The sequence below is a fragment of the Chlamydotis macqueenii genome, chromosome 8, assembly GCF_036417535.1.
Source record: "Chlamydotis macqueenii isolate bChlMac1 chromosome 8, bChlMac1.mat, whole genome shotgun sequence".
Taxonomy (NCBI): Eukaryota; Metazoa; Chordata; class Aves; order Otidiformes; family Otididae; genus Chlamydotis; species Chlamydotis macqueenii.
Genome location: NC_141563.1, coordinates 15294126 through 15309529, shown reverse-complemented (window position 1 = coordinate 15309529; position 15404 = coordinate 15294126). Strand labels below are relative to the sequence as shown.

General features: G+C 51.3%; 1 protein-coding gene across 9 annotated transcripts in view; it reads right to left on the bottom strand.

Annotated features, from left to right (window-relative positions):
* Positions 1–742: 742 nt before the first annotated feature.
* Positions 743–15404, bottom strand: part of PACS2 (phosphofurin acidic cluster sorting protein 2) — an 81133-nt gene continuing 66471 nt past the window's right edge. For all 9 annotated transcript variants that reach the window (XM_086753044.1, XM_086753043.1, XM_086753045.1 and 6 more), the window contains 5 exons: positions 13958–14000; positions 12598–12733; positions 9005–9231; positions 7205–7318; positions 743–6216 (listed from right to left, as the gene is read on the bottom strand). In XM_086753044.1, the coding sequence (XP_086609170.1) occupies positions 6098–6216; positions 7205–7318; positions 9005–9231; positions 12598–12733; positions 13958–14000 (639 nt within the window). In that variant the 3' untranslated portion in view covers positions 743–6097. The remainder of the gene's footprint in view (positions 6217–7204; positions 7319–9004; positions 9232–12597; positions 12734–13957; positions 14001–15404) is intronic.

The window sequence follows — 15404 nt, the reverse complement described above, 5'->3', positions numbered from 1 at the left end:
TGCCAAGGCTTTTGGCTTGGCACAGAGAGCTCGCTTGTGCTTCTTGGTGATGTGGGGAGCACTCTGCTCCCCCTGCCAGCTCCTCAGCCTTCCCACTACACCAGTCCCCTCCTTTCGTGCTGACATGAGCTCCGCTGTGGGTTCTAAAAGGTGGAGCTCAGGATGAGCCTCTTCCACGCAGCTGGGCCCCCGGTGCAGGTTTACTGCTGAGCCTATGTAAAAAACACAGTCAAAACACAGCCTTGACCCACTTGTCTCCCCTAGCTGTCCCACGGTGCTCCCTTGGTCCTGCCGGCAGCCAGGCCCTCTCCATGGCTCTCGGTGCTGTCTCTGCACTCAAGAGTCCCGAATTTGCCCCTTCCCAAACTACTTACCTTCCTCCTACCTGCAATTATCCAGTTCCCACTCAGTGCCACCCAGGTGGGACTTGTATCCCCTCCTCCAGCAAAGTGCTCAGGCCATAAAGATGCCTGCAAGCCTGGGCAGGCCGTGTGGAGGAGCTGGGACATCCATCGAGACCTGCATGCTTTGGGAGCAGCCTGGCCCGCTGCGGGGAGCGTCCTTCGCCCCCAGCTCCCTGCTGCATCAGCAGCCACCCCCCTCCTGCGCCACCCTCGGCACAGGGATGCAGGCAGCTTCGGCACCCCCACGCCAGAGAGCCATGCCGTGGTCTCTTACTGGGGACAAATGCCCCAGTCGTGCCAGAGCAGCCCCTGCTGAGAGATGACTCAAGGGACTGGTGTGTGCTTTCATGTCCAGTTTTATTAGTGTTGCATTAGTACCATAAAATAGTTGACGAGGTCGAGCACGTTGCAGTTTGTTCCAAAAAAAAAAAAAAAAAAAAAATCTATTTACATTTAATCTGTCTTCATAAAAAAAAAAAAAAAAACAAAACCACAACCTAGAACCCAAACAATACAACGATGAAACAGATGGACAACTCGGGAATCTACAAAGTGGTAACGCCCTCTCCTACGCTGTGGTCCAGACAAGGCTGGCGGCACGCAACCCTGCCACACGTGGGACCCGCGCTCGCAAGCGCTTCCCTTGGCCACGGCATGTACACAGCTGGGCAGGCAACACTCTGGCAACTCTCCGGCCAAGGCGCAAAGCAGCAGCTGACTCTGTGTGGCCCCACACTGGTGCTCTTCCTTAGGGAAACCAGTGACCTGCTGCTTTCCAATTTGGCATGTCCCCTTCTCCCCCAGTCTGTTCTAAACCAGCCAAAGTGACCCTGCAGGAGCCAGCCCTGCCAGGAGCATCTCCCAAGAGAGCCCCACTGAAGAGGCTCCAGGAAACCCCTGGGAGATGCTGCTGCATGTTTCTGGCCTTCTCCCTGCCAGGTAAGCCCAGAGGGAGTGTCAAACTAAAATGTCACCACACAGCTATCAGACAAGATTGAGACCTCCTGAATGAAGGTGACAGAGGCACCACATCCAACCTAGCTTCAGGAAAGCTCCAGGGCCCCCAGCCCTTTACTGCTGCACAGCAGGGCCGTTCTAACCCCAGCCTTCCCTCAGCACACCAAGCAGGAGAAGGCCACTAACTCTGCTGCCTCTTGCCAGGATTTTCTTTGTAAAACTCAGAGGCGCCCAGTACAATGCCCTACACCCCAGCTCTCCAGTGCTCCCTCCAGCACGCGCTGCCGAGGAGAAATGGGACGGGGCCTGTGCTGCAGCTGCAGGTAAGCACGGGGCATAGTGGTTCTCAGAGTCTGATGATGGAAAGCAAACAAGCGCATCTCCTCCAGCCCCAGAAAACTCCCAGCCACTCAGCCTTTGTCCTCTCTGCAGGATAAAGCCACAAGCGCCTGCCAATTAAAGCAGCAAAACACAGCCAAGGATACAGTGGCTCTCCCCAAACTCGTGTAAATTAAGGAGGGCTCTGCCGAGATGTAACCAGTCAGAATTGAACTGGATGGAAATTGCAGCCCTGAGCTAAAACAGCCGCCCAAGATGCCTGTGAAGTCACCAGCGCCGCAGGAGAGCCAGCCCTGACTGAATGCTGGTGGGGCCGAGGCCAAGCCTTTGTCTCCAGGAAACTCAGCTTGGAGGACCAGGAAGCACTCAAGGTGCAACGTGATGCCACAAAAACCTTCTATTTTCCATCTGCTCCCTAGCGCTGTTAAACTAGGTCAGCATCGCAGAGCCCAGTGCAGCAACGAGCCATCCCGAGACCTCACCTCTGAGCGAGGCAGGGGCCCTTCGCCCAAGGGAAAAGAAATCGGCTGCTTTGAGAAGCAACAGCCAGGAGAGGGGGCGAGGTGAACTCTGCAGGGAGCAGAGCCAAGATCTGGGACACGAGGGACACGAAGACAGGGGACACCGCTTTCAAAGGGGCTCCTGGCCAAAGATCAGCTCAGATGCTGCCCGCTCCAGCCTCTGCCTTGGCTGTCAGACCGCGCAGCTCCAAAACAAGCCCCATCTAACGCAGGTGGGCGAGGTAACACCTTAAGATGGATAACTCCATCTTCCTTCGGGTTGCACCTTCCTCACCAAAACCCTTGAGAGCTGAAGACGGAACAGTGCTGTCTCTGCTCCATGCCATCCTTTGGTATTCACCAGCTCGCACACAACCGCCTAACCCAGGCGCCTAACCCCGCCAGGCTGGCACTGACCCATCACTGCCTGGCAGCTCTCCCCGGCCCTGCAGCAAAGATCCCTCTGGTCAGCGGGGCTGGCTTCTGGGAGGGTTCCCCGGGAAACTGCTGGGGAAGCTGGGAGGGTGGGAGACCCAAGATCACTCACTCATGGATGTCAGCAGGTGCAAAAACCCCTTCCCAAAACGGCCTGAGCCACATGCGTGCTTTGATGCTTATTTCTCCCAGGGACAGAAACCTGTTTCTCCTCCAGTCAGGGACAGAAACGGCTGCACAAAGTGCCTCCATGCAACGTAAGAGAAACCACAGAGGCACAACACCCTGACCAGAGCAGCAGCACCACCACCCGTGCGTGCCATCCCCTCACCTCCATGGCTGGGAAACACTGCAGCCACCCCCTGGGCACACAGCTGCCCAGCTCTGGGAGGACAAGGCTGGGAATCCAGGATGTTTCCTTATACAGGAGAGGCATTGCGGAGCAACAGCAGCTTTTCACAGGGGAGAAACCCTGCAGAGATGCATGCCCTCAGGTCTCAGGCACGCAGAGAGTTTCCCTGTGAATTCGCTTGGATAAAGTTAGAACAAAACACAAAGCAACATGAAATGCAACGAGCAGGAGCGTTTCTCTCTCGCACATACACACACACATATACACACACACACAGCAGAGCAGGACAACACACATTTGATAGGCAGGACTCTGGAAATCCTGTCCTAGCTACCGTTTGTTTCTTTACAGTAGGTTGGAATACAAAGAGGAGCACAGTGATGGTTCCCCCCTCATCCCCCCCAGTAAACAAAGTTATTGCAGTCGGTCAGTCCACCCCACCTCTGCAGCGCTAACACGCTCTGGCACCAAGAGCTGCCCAGCCTGCATGCGGCTCCTCAGGCTGGAACCCAGCCCAATCGCTCTTGTCACACCAGCGTGAGACTCGAGGAAGAAATCACACACTGACTAATTTCCTTTAAAAAGCTTTTTTTTTTTTTTTTTTTTTTGATGCAACAGCCTCAATAAAGAAAAAGAAGTGATGTGCTTATACACCATCTCCCATGTTACTGCTGCTAGGCAACGCTATACAGTCCCAGAGCATCAGCTCAGGTCAACCGAAAACGCAGGAACCGATGGACACGACGACAATCGAACTAGAGCCCAGCTTCTGCCACAGCCAAGAGCTAGCAGATGGCAGGCAGACCTGCCCGCGGGACTGCGGGAAGGAATACGAGTATTGCGACTAGACAATATGGCCTGCCCAGCAGCGTGCCACCAGGCGCGGGGCCGCGTCCTCCTCCCCTGCGTGGTCTGAAGGGAATACCCAGTCCCTGGCCAAGTAGGTTGCAGTTGCACTGGGAAAGGATTTCATGAAATCGGAGTCGGTGAAGCAGCCCCTGCTGTGAGCTGCAACAAGCTCAGCAGGGACCATGCCCTCGCCTCATAACCCCTCGCTCCCTGTCAGCAGGAAAAGGCCTAACAGAGCACACCACCACTGCCCTGCCCAGAACAACTCCGCGCAGAGCGGGACCTGCCAAGCAGCACAAAGCAGGTTCCCCAAGCCTTTACAAACCCAAAGGTAAGAGATCAGACAAAAGAAAAAAAAAAAAAGAAAAGAAAAGAAAAGGAAAAAAAAAAAAAGTGTTGACCAGCAGATGCCAGTAAAAGTTCAAAAGCATCACTGCCCCCAGAAAGTGCCTTCTGGAAATGCTCGCAGAACCTGACCTGCCCTTGTGGGGTGGGTGGGTCCCAAAAGGACCCCATCAAAAACTTCAGTCCGTGACCCTGAAATGCTAGCGATGCGTTCTTCCACACGGCAAGCACACTCAGCTCCCCGAACGCCATCCGCCACCCGCTCCAGATCCCTCCCAGGCATGCCCCAGGAAGCCTGGAGAGCAAAAGGCCACCTCTGCAGCACCCGGAGCCGCCCAGACCTGCGGCTTGCCACGCTGCCTTCTTGTAAGAGCATCCCCTTGTCCCGGCAGCCCAGACATCCCTAGCAGCAGTATGGTGTACAAAGTGAACGCAAGCACAGTCAGAGCTAAGCCAACAGTGTGAGACACCCCAAAATCTCACTCCTCTGCCTCGCAAGTCATCTCACTGCCCGAGGCGGACAGAGAACCTGGCTGGCTTCATCCTCTCTCGCGTCCCAACTACAGCTTCCACTGCACCTCGGGTCTGAATCCTCTAGCAAAGCCTCAAGCCATACGCAGTGCTGTGCCAGGGCAAAAAACCTATCCTGGTGGGGAAGGGATGCAATCCATAGAGAAATGCCCACGGGGAGGAATATTCAGAAAGCAGAAGGTAAGGACAAGGTCCATCTGCGGAGCAGCCCGTGGGAGGATGCCTGGGGAGGTGCACGAGGGAGGGTCTGGGGAGTGCAGCGCGGTCAGGGCAGGACAAAGGCAGCAGATAAAGCAGCCCATGCTACCTCACGTGTGCGGTTTGACAGATGGACGGGAAGGCAGCTGGACACGCAGAGCGCCTGGCTGGCTCCCAGTCCAGCCACTACAGTGATGTATCACTTCACAGACAACGGCTCATCTTCCTGGGTTTGTTTTTTTGGCAACTTAATTTTCTTTTTCCTCTTATTTTTTGTTTTTATTTTATTTTTTTTTTAGAAAGCATTAAAAAAAATCTGCAGCTGTTAAAAAAAATCCTTTCCCTTTAGAGGCTGGATGAGGTTTTATTGACAGGTAAATAATCGGTGTGAGTATGTAAATAGCAGCGACCCCACTGACGCGGTGTCCCTCAGCAGCGCAGCAAGCTGCAGGGACATTGTGACTGGCTCGGTTCGGTAACTGTCACAGACCTGGGATGCTGAAGTTTCCTTACACCTAGTGTTTCCCTAATTCCTGTTCCTGCCCGACCCTCCTCAGGCATCGCTTCAGCACAAACACCTGCCTATCCCCATGGCAGATTCCATGCTCCGAAGAGGATCTCCTCTCCAGACCTCCCTGGCTAGGCAAGTTTTGTCTTTCAAACGACAGTTGAACTCCCTCCACACTCGCTGATCTCTCGTCCTTTGGCAGCAGGAAGAAAGACTGGCCATCTTTTTTTTCCTAGAAATACAGAGGGAGAGGGCCAAACGCACTGTGACACACATGGTCTTCCACAAAATCCGTTCGAGCTGCTCCATGGCTCTCCCAGCCCACTCACACCAATGAGGTCTCAGGTTAATAAGCAGCGCAGTTATTCAGCTATCTGCTCGTAAGTGGTAGGTGTTCTTGGGCAGGTTGCCTGCTCCTGCCAACTCCCCCACGACTTCACGTTGTCAGCACATCTATATTTAAGACTGGGGTTTTTTTTGCCTTTGTTTAAAGGGGTTTCCTTCCCTTGTAGTAAACTTAAGAGTTAATAGAAAAAAGTAATTCAAAAGTAATCCAAGCACATCTGTAATTAATTCTGCAGGAGAGGGCAAGAGCAATGCGGGTCGGAGTTGGCACGCAGTTCCTGGCTCCTGGTGTGCAGTCCCCGGGATGGACAGAAGGTCCCTCCGCCGAGCATGGCTAGAAGTTAGATTTGGAGTGTCCAAATATGCAGATGGGAAAGTGCTTGACATGAGAGGACCACTGTGCTGCCAGCTGAAAGAACTTGACGTCATTCCACTCCACCCCATCGATCAGGACTGCATGGATGGTAAAGAGAGAGGAGAGTTAGAAAATACCCAGTGGAAGTGGTCAGCCTGAAGCAGCTTTGCTAGAAACCTCCCTGCAGTCGGCAGAGGGAGGCCTGGCCATGTTCTGCATGCAGGGTACGTGCTGCTCTGCCTGGCCATCCTACAGCTGTAAACAGTTGCAAACATGGGGGAGAAAGGCTCGAGAGCAGACCTGGCTTAGGGAAAACAGCTCAGACTGTTCCAGCATCGCTCACTGACACTGGAGCTTCTCAGACTGCTGATTTCAGCGTCACCTGATCTGATTTCTCAAATTTTCCAAACACACTCCACTTTCTTTTTTGAGCAAACGCTCTTACAGAGATGGACATCAGTCTCTCCTCACTGGCACTCTTAACCAGATCTGTGCCTCCTAAAGAGGTGACACACGTTCTGTGCCCACTCCTTGCACTCACCAGCCTCATAGGGACTGGGCCAGGATTAAGGAGATGACCTAAGCAGATCCCTCTGCTGTTAACAATGGTGGGGATTATCAACTGCATAGGCTACTGGGGTATTTTTGATACTGGATGCACAGCTCCACTGACAGCCACTTTAGGTCTGCCTGCAAGATGCTTGTAGGACTCTTGCTGTGGCATGCCTTTGTGCCAGAGTCCTGCCTAGAGGAGCAGTCACACCCTCACCGCTCCCCACCATCACTTCCCAGATACGCAAGGGAAACAGAGAATGACAGGGAGGGGAAGAGAGCCGGCCCAGCCCTTCTCCTCTTCCAGAGCACCGATTCAGAGAAGTTCCTAGGTAAGGGAGGACTTTCCCATATCCCAGACATATTAAAGCATTCCCCCATGCTGGAAACATTCAAGCCCATTCCCCAGGCACACCCCCATCACATTGGCTCCAGGGCACTGGGCAGGACACCAGGTGAGCCCTTTGCCTGGAGGACAACGCTAGCAGCTGAGCCTTGCCCCAGAGCCCGACGGGATGCAAGCACTGCACTTACCACGCAGCATGTTCTGCTGATGTTTCGCTGTACAAATCAACCTGCTGATTCCTTCAATACACTGGCTCTTTGACTCAACCTCCTTGTCTTTTGTTTTCTTGGGCAAAAACATCACTGGAAGAAAATCAAATGGGTACACAGTGAATCTCTGCCACTCACAGGAGCTGCACCAAGACTTGTTTGGGTTTTTGCCTTTAAACACTCACGTCTGAAAATTCTAACTCTAACTTAACTCCTAAAATGATCCCTGTTTGGCAGGAGTTTGACTGTGTCAGTGCTCAGCACCGTCACTTACGCACACGGACATCTTAGCCCTAAGTTGTCTCTACGTGAAGCATTCCCAGCTCATAACACAGGCACCAAAGGGCACCTTCAGGGTAACTCCTGCTGCTCCGCTGGGATACCAGGGCAAAACAGCCACACCTGTAGCAGTGCCCAGCCTGCACCCTGTGGTGGGCTGAGGGGATGTTCCAGGTGGCTGCACCACCTAGGAGGGAAGGCATTAGGAAAGCTAAAAAGTGTCCAGTTCCCCAAGAACTGTCCAAATGCATGAGCAAAGATGTACAAACCAGCTCCACAAAAGCTGGCGGTATTGAACACCACCACCGCTCAAGGCTGGGCCAGCCCTAGTGAAGAACATTTTGAGTGTCTCAGGACTGCTTCTCCCACAGGCACGCCACAGGGTGTGGTCAGGGGTGGAAGCTCTGATACCAGCAATGCCACAGCTACATTGGCCTGGTAGTGACCTGGCTGTAGGGCTATGCACCCATGTCCTCCAGCCACTGGTCCAGGAGGCTCATTCAGCCTTCTCTCAGAGGCCCCAAAACCCCTCCTTCCACCAGGAATGACTCCCAGGCCCACAGACAGGAAGATGTTGTGAAGGACAGCTGCTGGCAGCCAAGTGTAAGTGCAGAACTGCCTTGCTGCTTCTTTGAAAATACTTCGCTGCAGAGCTGTTCTCAATTTCTAGTATGTTTCACATTACCAAGGCCAGGAGCAAATACAGAATTACTGATGACATTTTAAATGCCTTTTTTGTTTGTTTTGAGAAAATAAACTCAAAGCCATGAGTTTATGATTTAAAAAGTTAACATCAGGCTTTGTGCTGAGAGCATTTCTCTTCTACCTCCTTCTGTCCCACAAAGCACTTTGTACAAGAACATAAGATCTCCTGTAGAAGAGCTCACATCACTGCAACCCTGCTCTGAGTGACACCACCTCTTGTACATACATGCACAACTAGCAATGGCTTGGCAAGTCTGGCTGGTGGGTTCATCTGGCTTTGACAGTGGTATCTTAACATGAGGACACCACGTCAAATCCAGCAGAACATCCTTGCTGGGGCTGCTGCCATATGCTGCAACTTGATGGGATGCACTCACGTCCTGCCTCTGTCTGCATCTCCATTGTGCGGCAGAGGAGAGACAAGAGGATGCAGCTGTACAGGCTTGCAGGGTGGTCAGGGCAGGGCACAAGCTGCCTCTTACCTATCCAACGTGCCAAAGCAGCACCATCCTTGCTCTGGCCTCACCTTTGTTCTTTTGGGCTACAAGATCTCAGCTGTTGAGCTGTGAGGGTGAACACATCTCCTTTTTGCAGCACAAAGAGGAACCACCTTTTCAAACTCTATCACCTCATGCAATCACTTCTCATCTACAGGCAGATGAGGATTTTGGGAATAAAAATATGACTAAGGTGCTGTAATGCAGGACTGACAAGTCAAGCAGCCCTGGAGCGGCAGAACAGGAAGAGCAGCATTGCATTCCTGGCCTTTGGCAACAGTAAATGTGTCCACCTTACCTTTCTTGTTCTTCTCTTTTGTCACGACAGTCATGGACATCGTTGGAGTGGTGGCAATCTCACCGCTGGCAGGTAACCTGCTGACCTGGAGGGACCGGAAAGTGCATTTCAGTGTGTTTTTGGTAGTGGAGGGGTCCTTCTTCTCCGGGTCTCTCTTTCTGTCCACGGGTGGTGCTGCAATCCAGTAATCCACCTGCAGCCCCATCAACTCAGCACCGAGGCTCTGGCTGGAAAACAAGAGAAGAAGGTAATTTCTGGGCAGCACTCAGCAGAGTTCCCCCCATCTGTGTTTTTTTCAGAGCTGCTGCCGTTCCCAACCAGATGGTCAGAGGACAAGCGCCTGGCTCTTTGGGAAAGCAGGCAGCAATGTTTCATAGTGAGAATCATTAATCACAAAAGCACAATTTATCACTCAGTGATGCGGCCTGGGTCATGTTACTTGGTGGCATCAGCTTGGCAGTACAGAACGGCAATGAGCTGAGACAAGCTGATCTGCTGTGTAGTCCCACAGATGAGCGGTGGGAAAGGGAGCAGACAAGCAGCTCCTTAACACGATGCTGAGTTCAGTGACCCAGCCAGCAAAAACAACCCCTGAGGTGGCCCAGATCACTTTCAGTTGTTGAGGAAGGAAGAGGGGCTGTAAGCACTTTGCTGCTGCTTCCTGAGCACTGATGAGTTAATGACCCCGGCCAGGCACAGCACTGCCAAAACCACCCATGAACTGGGGTGAACAAAGAGCTGGTGGGTCCTTGAACATTAGGCACTCAGTTCCCAGCCTCCCTGACTGCTTTCCATCTCCTATGTCCATGAGCTCTTCCTGTCACCAGCTGCTTCCCTTCCATGCTCCAATAGGTCACACAGGATCTCTGCTCCCCTCAGGTCGCTGTAACAGAGTTGGCACTGGGTGATCCACCCCACAGCCCCACTGTGAACTGGGGAAGTCCTGTGCTGGGAAAATGCTCTGCCAGTCCTGTGATGTTTGCTAAACAACGGCAGATTTCAGGGCATGATCTGCTGTTGAAAACTCCCGCACATCATGTGGTAACAGACATGTGTCACCAAAATACGCTGCCAGCCTTTCTTGAGCCAGAAAAGGGAAGACGAGCAGTCTGGGAAATTCCACTCCTTGCCTGCCCTCATCTCTTGCTAGCTAACCCCGAGTGGAGCAGGGGTTTATCATTCAGCAGACCTAGGGGTGACAGCCTATACTTCTTCCTACACGAGGGTAGAGTCTTGAATAATATGCAAGTACTAGACAAAAAACTAACTTATCTACTATTCTGTGCCCCCTACTTGAGAAATGCAATTGTTAAGGAAGATGAATCTGTGATCTTGAATGAAATATGCATCCCTCTACACTGCCTGTCTAATAAGAAACTCTCAAGGTAAAACAAGGACAGCCCATCATTGAGGTCCTCTCAGCAAATCAATTCCTTTCTTTGCCATTTATTCATCTGAAATATGAAGTCAGACTGCAAAGCAGAGCTCGTCTTTGATCACCAAAACCAGGTTTTGGGTCCTCAGGGCAATTTCAGAAGTGAGACTCTTTAAGGGTGATATTTTCGAGATGCAGCTTTGGATTTCAAGGTTCCTTTGCATCGCATTTCTCATACCAGTTGGAAAGTTAAAGCATTCTAATGTTCACTGTGCCCAGGCAGGATTTTCCATTCCACTCCTGGTTAAACACGTGGCTTCATCTTTCAGTCTGGGTCACCCTCCACCCCTGTGCTGTCACATACAGATCAGGGGAGGTGGAACAATGTTGAACCTAAACTTCCTCATTTCTTGGTGATTTTACCACACAGCATGAAACCAAAAAGTACTGTATTTCCAGAGATGGGGTGTCAACTTCAGATATATTGTGTCCGTGGCTCACAACTTTAATAGCCTACACTGCTGTGGGTACAGTTTCCCAAACCACTCCCAACTTGGAAAGTCCACACAGAGCTCACATGTGAGAAGTCAGCTCTGCTCTCCAGAGCCCATGCAGCCCCCAGCTCTCTACGCTGCCAGCCAGCTAGTGCTGGGACCAGCCTTGGGCAGGCAGGACTCTCCTGCCACCAAACCACAGGGGCCAACAGGAGGGCTTTGGGGAACTGGGCCTCCTGCCACAGGCTGATGGCCACTAACACCTTCCAGTTGCTGGGCACCTGCTAAACTGGTACTTCCACATTTCCATTTCCTCTTCTTAAAAGGGAATTCTCAAGCTAGTTTATGAAGTCAGAGCTTACAGGTCCTTGCAGGGCATTCTAGGGTGGGCTGGAAAGGTCCCCATTCTGTCTCCAACAGGGAGAGCAGGAGATGCTGTTTAGGGAGAGCATGTGAGCCCAGTTTCTAACTGCTGAGCATTCCCTTGGACTTCCCCAGCCTAGCAGTCACAGGATTAGGGATGTTAGAGGGGACAACCCTCAATTATCCTTTAGTATCCATTAATGGATCTGCTGTCCATGAATTTGCCTGACCCCTCTCTGACCTGCTGATCCTGCTGCCACAGGAGTAGCAGAGGCAGGCACAGTCCCAAGATGCCTTTCCTGCTGCGTGCTAAAGTCCTTTCTTTTCTCCCATTTAACTGACCTCTTGGCAGTGTCACTGCATGCCCCCAGCTCTTGTACCACAGGTTTGGTAAACGACAGTTCAATATTCAACAAATCCACCACCACCGTGATTTTGCAAGACTTGAGTGGCTTACCTCTGCCTCCCTCAAACTGCAGAGTCCAAGTGCTTCTAGTCTCCCCTCACAAGGCTGCTGCTCTGTCCCCCTGATTGTGTTGCCTGTGCTTCCCTGAATCTTCAACTTCACCATGTGCTTCTGGGTACCAGAACTGCACACAAAGCGTTAGACAGCTACACCATTGTGCAGCAACCAAAATGAGAGTCCTGGCCAGGGCAATTCTTTACTGGCAGTTTTCTAGTGGTTTCCTCTCTTCACTCCTAAAAATTCCAGCTAAGCTAGAGCTTCACATTACAGGCGCTGTCTGTTTTCAGTTCCGATATGCTTTCAAGTACACCCATGAATGGAAACTGCAAATCCACTATGCCACCTTGCACCTGTCAGCTTTCTCCTCATGGGGCAAAAGCCTGCTCCTCCTACAGAGTCACTCTGACTTTACAGTCACTTGGTCCTTAAAAACACACTGTAAGAACCGTGAGGGATTAGGCTAGGACCCATGTGTATTAGGGTCAGTATCTTCTTTGGCTACATATCTCCGCAAAAGAATCCTGTCTCAAAGGGAAAATACCAGCAGATGGGGAACACAAACCTTCCCAAAAAGGCTGCCACAATGGCTCATCAGAATCAGGGTTTCCGCCAGACTATCAGAAATAAGGCTGCCCCTTCTAGTTCAAATGTCTGCCCTTGAGAAGTGCAGTCTTCCTATCAGGTGCAAAATCCCCTCTGCCCTCCTCAGCTCCCTGTGGGCCAGCAAGGACACAGTCACTCCAGAGGCAAAGGAGGTGAAGGGGAAAGGTGATGACTTCAAGCGTTTGCTAAGGAGAAAGAAAGCAGAACTACAGGTTTTCCTTTAGAAGAGCTTTCCTCTCACATGTCAGAGAAGACAGCCAAGGGACATGTAAGGAGACAAAACATGCTTTACCTTGAGGATGAGAAGCTGCCTGTGACAGACGGTGAGGAAGGTGGTGTGGGGGAGGCTTCTTTCACAGCAGGAGACACAGAAGGTGGAGTAGAAGAAAGGACACTGGAGCTTGAGGGAGCTGCGTCATCAGAGTCACCTTACAGAAAAGAAGTCAAACTGTTTGTCTGGGTTTGTCTCACAGCCCAGCACATGCATGCTGGGACAGCTCAGTCTCCTTGCCCACGCTCCTGCTGCACATGTTTTGTTCAGACTCAATCCAGAGATCGGCTAGCCCATCAGTTCTGACTGCCTCCACAGTTAAACCATGAACTTTCTGTGTTTGGGGAAGAGGCAGGCATAGACATTCACACTCGACTGGGCTCTCCACCTGGCATCTGCTCTCCTAGGGTTTGCCCTCGGCTGATTTTGAGCCTCCTGCACTGTCAGAGCCCAGCCCATTGATCCTTGCTGGGGAATCTCCCCCCACAACTACTGCAGTGCAGCACCACTTTGCTGCAAGAAAAATCCAGTACGTCTGGGCTGACCACAGGGATCTTTGCACTCCCTCTGCTTCCACCCTTCACAACCAAGGCATCATTCCCTTCACGTTGGCTCTTTAGTATGGTGGGAGCACTGTGGCACCAAGGGGGGACCCACAGAAGGATTGTGTCCACACACAAACCTGTGTGTAACCCAGGCCTCAGGAATCTGGGTTTAATAGTGAAGCCATATGAGAAACAATCCCAACCCATGAGAAAGACAATATTGCTGATTAGTAGTGTGTATGAAGGAGAAAGCAAGTTCACCTTGATAAAACAACACTACCCCATGTTCACGTGTGCAAGCAGGCAGTATCATGTAAATCAGCTTTGCACGCCTCCATTAAAAAAAAAAAAAAAAAAAAAGAATCTAAATTTGTTGTCAGATTGGCAAACTGGTCGCTCATCCTGGAGTTCCCAGTGTTAGGCATGTGTTTGAGTTCAATTTCATTAGGCAATTGAGCCCAGCTAAGGAGACAGGCACGAAATTCCGATGAACTGCCTCCCCAGTTTGGAGCAGGAACCTCCAATAACCGCAGTGGTGAATCCACCCCACTGAGAACACTCGTAAGAAAAATGGGTGTTTGAACATGTAAGAGTGGGGACTTCTCTGGATGAAGGTGTGGGAATTTCAGCTGGCCTGAAGCTCCTTGTAAAGTAATATGAAAAAGGGCCTCTTTCAAGACAGAGGCCTCTCTGTGGACACCCGCTGGGAGAAAATGCAGTAGAACTGGGAACTAATAAACTTCCAAGACATCAGCAATGGACAAGTTCGTTCAGCCTGTGAAATCAGGCTCCCACCACCTGTACGACACAGAAAGCACACAGAAGATGGTTGTTACCTGACGTTGCAGAAGATTGTTCCACTATTCCAACCTTCACCACCTAGAGGAGGCAAAACAGAAGAGTTCTATGAAACATGAGTCCCCTCAACTTCGGAACCCCTAACCCCCAAACGAAACTTATCTCTACAGCCCCCTTGACACTCTCCCTGCAGCCAGAGTAGCATTAAAGTATGTTAAAGTGGGGTCTTCTAAGAGCCAGGCAGGTCCCAGGAGTGTGCAGCCAAGCAGCGCCAGCTCACAGCCCCTCCCTGACCTATACAAAAGGCCGCACAGACTCTACGGAGCTGTCACAGACCCGCACAGCTCTGAAGAGCCCATTGTCAGCCCCAAGCTTTGGCAACTACAGTGCCTGACTGTGACACCTGTGGGCAGGGAGGAGAAAGGAACATAAATATCCCTTCAGCATTGCTTTGATACACCTGATAATTAGAGACAGATTGCTTCCACCACACAAGCGCAGCCACTTCTAGGATGCAGAACAGTCGGGGTTTGTAGGAAACCACAAAAGCAATGAAGTACAGTTTCTGATAAGAGTCTCCAAACAAGGAAAGTGTCCGGCAAAGAAGATAAAGTTCCTAGCAAAGCCTCTGGGCACAGACATGGATAAACCACCACATGGACAGGTCAGAACGACCCCAATCACACTGTAATAAAGATACAAATGTGTTCTGATACGGCAAACCACCAGCTAGTACATTTATGTTAACGATAAATGCCACTGGCAATAATTTGTGGAACAGAACACAAGCTCCCAAGAACACACTATGCCTAGAAAGATAAAATGACCCTTGGTGATATAAAAGCATGGACCTTCTGTAGCCATAATCTGATCATTACTCCTAACACTGCAGAGGAGAGACCCTTCTTCAGGCCTTTAAGAAACTCGTATCCAGGGCTAACGTCTACCCTATATAAATGCTGACAAATGGGAAAGAGCTGCAAAGGGATCTCAAGTCAATAAAACCTGCTTTAGAATGAGAAACGATGTCACGCAGTCTATTTAGTTTGAAAACAGAAGACGGTTAGGTTCAGACAGGACCATGTCTAGACCACATCACTACGGAGCACATTTCTGTGCTATAGGATCAAGAAAAAGGACCTAATCATTAAAAGCAAAAAACTTTGGAGCGTGGGGGTGTGTGCTCAGCACTAGATCTTGGAGAGCTGTCAGGCACTCTGGTGGATTCTCCGTTAGCTCCAGTCTCGGAAAAGCCATCGTGAATGCAGCAATGTGTGCAGGGGCACTGGCTTGGGAGAAGGAGGCTGCAGCTCAGTTTGGCCAGTCTCCATCCAAAGGGCAACAAGATGGCTCTGGAGTCCAGCAGACGTTTGTGCTGTATACATTAAATGCCAAGAGGATGTTTCACAGACTAACTAGCTGTGAGCAAAAGGGGGCAAGGCAGAAGAGCCAGGGGAAGAACAAGCAACACAGAAAACTGCCTAG